The 5,094-nt window shown below is 43.0% G+C and overlaps 1 protein-coding gene across 1 annotated transcript; it reads left to right on the top strand.

The window, feature by feature from the left end:
* Nucleotides 1-577: 577 nt before the first annotated feature.
* Nucleotides 578-4,661, top strand: LOC308161481 (interferon-induced GTP-binding protein Mx1-like; the record flags this gene model as incomplete). The annotated part of the gene is made up of 10 exons (XM_080535503.1): nucleotides 578-721; nucleotides 798-936; nucleotides 1,053-1,251; nucleotides 1,785-1,863; nucleotides 2,004-2,126; nucleotides 2,945-3,086; nucleotides 3,317-3,475; nucleotides 3,637-3,713; nucleotides 3,956-4,198; nucleotides 4,437-4,661. 10 exons carry the CDS (start codon nucleotides 578-580, stop codon nucleotides 4,659-4,661), a joined length of 1,530 nt encoding a protein of 509 aa, XP_080391629.1.
* Nucleotides 4,662-5,094: the final 433 nt, after the last annotated feature.

Raw genomic sequence — 5,094 nt, forward strand, 5'->3', positions numbered from 1 at the left:
GGGCCGTCCAGGCCCTGAACACAGCAAAGACCTAAGTTCTGGGCCCTGGACAGTCTGGACGGATTGTATGGCAGCTGCTGGACTGAAAAAATCAGGTGTAGTGCTGAGGCACAAACATGTACATTTCAAGCCTGCAAACTGTGACACTTTAAATAACGTGAAACAATAGTATTGTGCAATATGACAACCCCAGTCATCTATCTGTACAGTATAGTACAGTGGATAGTGTACATAGCCTTTATTTATGTAAACCAGCTCCTTCCCTTCTTGTGATCTTTTTTTAAAAGTGTTTTTTTTCCCCTTTCCTAACACCAGGGGAGCCACCCCTCCTAAATTTCGTTGTTTGGTACCTGTACTGTAGCAATGACAATAAAGTCCATTCATTCATTCATTCATTCATTGTATTTAGTATTACACGTGTATTGCATTCCGATGTGTGTATTGCATTCCGATGTGTGTATTGTATTTAAATACGGCATGATACACCCTCCATACGGTACATGGTCAGCGCTTAATCCACTACGCCACCTAAGCGCCCCTGTACTCTTGTGCCTTCCCTCCTCCAGCCCAGGATGAGATGGCTGGTGTGGGAGTGGGGATCAGTGATGACCTCATCAGCTTGGAGATAGCATCCCCTGATGTGCCAGACCTCACACTCATAGACCTGCCAGGCATCGCCAGGGTGGCTGTCAAGGGTCAACCTGAGAACATCGGGGAGCAGGTAAAAGCACGGTCCTCCCTCACTAAAGATTGTGAAAACAAAAGGCAGTTTTGACAATGTACATCTACATTTCCAGATCAAGAGACTGATACGGAAGTTCATCACAAGGCAAGAAACAATCAGCTTGGTAGTTGTGCCATGCAACGTTGACATAGCAACCACAGAGGCCTTGAAGATGGCACAGGAGGTGGACCCAGAGGGGGAAAGGACTTTAGGTAAATAAACATTCTTGTTCTGCAGCGCACATTTGATTATTAGAAAGGAGGCTGGATCTTTATGAATCATGATGACATAACTGTGTGTGTGTGTGTGTGTGTTTATCATTGCACAGGCATCCTGACCAAGCCTGACCTGGTTGACAAAGGCACGGAGGAGACCGTGCTTGAGATTGTTCATAATGAGGTCATCCCCCTGACTAAAGGCTACATGATAGTCAAGTGCAGGGGCCAGCAGGAGATCATTGAGCAGGTCTCACTGACAGAGGCTACAGAGAGGGAGAAGGCCTTCTTCAAAGAACACGCACATCTCAGGTCAGACCATTTACATATATTTTCAAATAGCCCTTATTTTACCTTAAAGGCGCAGTCTATTCTGGTATATTTCCGGGTCCAAAGTTGGTTGAGGCGCTCTCTTCGCAATGCCGCAGTAATAATAATAATAAATTATATTTCTATAGCGCTTTTCCGAGGCTCAAAGACGCTGACAACATGGGAAAAACTGGAAAGTGCTGTGTCCCTTGTTGTATGAATAGATCCCAGTCTAAAAAACGATTGAACTGTTATTCTACCGCTTTAGTACACTGGTACTCTTTAGTACACTGGTTTGGACCCGGAAATGGCTAAACGTCACGTTTGACGTCAGACTTCACAACCAAATAGCTTTGGCTCCTGTGACAGAATCATCAATATGGTTCAATAACAACCCACACGCTCACCAAAACAAACTCACTGCCCCACATTTAAAAAACTAAATGTGAACACTTATTTAAGTGTGTTTAAGCTCTTTATAAGTAATTTATAAGCTGGGATTTAAGCTGTTTGTTGGGTTTATTCTTATTCTACAGTACACTTTATGATGAAGGCCATGCAACCATCCCTAAACTGGCGGAGAAACTAACCCTGGAACTGGTGCACCATATTGAGGTGAATTCATCTTTCATTATATTTCACTGCTCTATATTCCAAGTTGTTGCTGACCCTCTGTGGCCATGAACATCTTCAGACTGTAAGTAACAGTTTTTAAGGGTTAGGGTTCTTCATGTCTCGTGTGTTTTGCTCTCTAGAAATCCCTTCCTCGTCTGGAGGAACAGATTGAAGCTAAGCTGGCGCAGACACGCATGGAACTGGAGAGATGCAGCACTGGACCTCCCTCTGACGCAGCAGAAAGGCTCTACTTCCTGATCGATGTGCGTCCCTTAAGCCCAATTTATACTTCCGTGTCGGATTTACGCACGGCTACGCCGTAGCCCACGCAAGGGCTCTCCCAATTTATAGTTCTGCGTTGGTCGGTCTGCGTCGCGTTGGTCGGTGTACTCATAGCAGCATAATAGCGATTTTCTTTTTATGCTTGTTGAAAAGAAAATGTCTATAATGCATTGAAATGACATCAAACTAAGATAATAAGATTGTTATCATAATTTTTCAAATCATTATTAATAAGTAATTACAGAAAAAGTAAATGACATTTCTGTCATGGCTTCCGCATTTTGGCCTACGAGAGTCGGAATCATGTTGGAATCATGTGCTACCAAGCGAACCAATCACAGTGCTTACGGTCTGCGTAGGTATGCCGCATAGTTAAATTTTTGGACAGGTGCACGTGAGCCTACGGCGTAGATTTTACGCAGAAGTATAAATTGGGCTTTAGCATTGACCCTTGAACCAAGCTTTTTCTTTTGTTTTTAAGGTTATTTTTTTCTGAGTGGGGCAGTCCCACTCATAATTGTCATTTTATTGGATAGAGATAGTGAAGATAGACAGGAAAGTAAGGAGGAGAGGGGGTGCCAGCAGGGCATCGGCTGGATTCGAACCCATGCCGACATGGGCATATGTGTGCACTGAAGACCACCCCAGGCCACCCAAGCGTTATCTTTCTTTGTAACACTGCTGTTAGGTAGAATTCCAGGAAATAATGTACAGTTATATTAAATCAAGTCATTGTTGGTTGCTATTACTCCACACACCACCACTCTCTCCCTGATGGATGTTCATGTTCATGTTTCAGAAAGTGACAGCGTTCACCCAGGATGCTATCAGCATGACCACTGGGGATGAGCTGAAGAGTGGAGACAGGTTTAACATCTTCTCCACGCTCAGAAAAGAGTTTGGGAAGTGGAAGGTCCATCTGGACCACTCAGGAAAGAGCTGTTAGTATGATATCTAAATTCAAATATTTTGCCTACATATTCTAAGATAAAGAACTTTTAGCAACTGTTAATGTTGAAGTACATACAATGCTGATATCTTGATTAGAAAACATATATTTTCTTTAGTAATTTTTGCACTTCTTTTTAACTTAATTCTTAATTCACAAAGTTGCTCATGAACTTGAGTTTGAATCAAAATAATGTTGAAGGGATAATGTTTAATATTGCAGTTAACACAAAGATTGAGAAAGAGGTGCTTACCTATGAGGAGATGTACCGTGGAAGAGAGCTTCCTGGGTTCATCAACTACAAGACCTTTGAGGTGATGGTGAAGGACCAGATCAAACTGCTGGAGGAACCAGCCGTCAAGAAGCTGAAGGAGATATCAGGTATGTGCTTATTCAAAATGTATCCTTACCTTTTACTTACAAGTGTCTCTTTAAAAGACAGGCAAATGCCCACATGTTTTAGCCTATGGCCTTCCTCAGGGCATTGTTGGTAAAAGTGTTTTGATATCAAAAAGCGTTTTCATAATTTTCTCCTTCTCTAGATGCTGTAAGAAAGGCGTTCATACGGCTGGCTCAGACCAGCTTTACCGGATTTCCATACCTCATGAAAACAGCAAAGGTATAGAACAACTTTATCTTGTATTATGCCTATTATTGTTTGCCACTTATGTCCCGTGCTACTGTCACTTTTTATCTTGAATTACGCTTGAATTATTATTGCCTTGTGTTTTGTGCTGCAATGTAATGTCAAGAACCGAAGCCTAATAATTTTACTCTCTTAACTTGTGTAATGTGACGTAACAATAAACTTTAAACTTGAATCTATTTGTTGTGTAAACTGAATGACTGCTTCTATTCTAGACTAAGATTGAAGCTATTAAGCTTGAGAAGGAGCTTACAGCCGAGTCTATGCTGAGGACCCAGTTCAAGATGGAGCTGATAGTGTACACCCAGGACAGCACTTACAGCCACAGCCTGGGTAAAAGGAAGAGGGAGGACGAGGAGGATGGTCCTACCAGCCTATTCAATAATAATATTGTCAACGGCAAGGACAACCATGCCTCTCTGCAGGAGATGATGCTGCACCTCAAGTCCTATTATCAAGTAAGTGTCAATCAGTACTTTGATGTTACCCTCTCAAGCTCACATGGCTCCCTAGGGGCCCAACATGTTCCTCTTCTAATGCACTGCACAAGTGTGTGTGTGTGTGTGTGTGTCCTTTGTGTTGGTCTGTATGTGTGTCTGCATGCATGTTTGTGTATGTACAAGTGTGATGGTGTGAGAGGAAGTTCATAGTCTCTGCCCCTGCCATTTAGTCATGTTTATTTCTGGTCTTCACCAGATTGCCAGCCAGCGTCTGGCGGATCAGGTCCCCATGGTGATCCGCTACCTGGTCCTGCAGGAGTCGGCCTCTCAGCTGCAGAGGGAGATGCTGCATATGATACAGGACAAGGACAACATGGAGCAGCTGCTGATGGAGGACAGTGACATTGGCAGCAAGAGGGCGAAACTGCAGAGCCGCCTCAAACGCCTGACGCAAGCACGCATCTATCTGGTGGAGTTCTAGAGTAGACAGTGGCCTGAGTTCTAGAGTAGACAGTTCTAGAGTAGACAGTTCTAGAGTAGACAGTTCTAGAGTAGACAGTTCTAGAGTAGACAGTGGCCTGAGTTCTAGAGTAGACAGTTCTAGAGTAGACAGTTCTAGAGTAGACAGTTCTAGAGTAGACAGTTCTAGAGTAGACAGTTCTAGAGTAGACAGTTCTAGAGTAGACAGTTCTAGAGTAGACAGTTCTAGAGTAGACAGTTCTAGAGTAGACAGTTCTAGAGTAGACAGCGGCCTGACATGCAGAGTTTGCTTGTCATCTTGAGAGTGCTTGAAGTAGTACTAGAGAAATGCTGAGTATTTGTGTTTATCTTACTTTATTTGTATGCAAGTTGTAAATACATGTTTTGTTATTTTATTAATGTACTATATGGTTTAGCTGGTGTCCTGGGACCAA

Source organism: Nansenia antarctica, assembly GCF_963989245.1.
Source record: "Nansenia antarctica genome assembly, chromosome: 7".
Lineage (NCBI taxonomy): Eukaryota > Metazoa > Chordata > Actinopteri > Argentiniformes > Microstomatidae > Nansenia > Nansenia antarctica.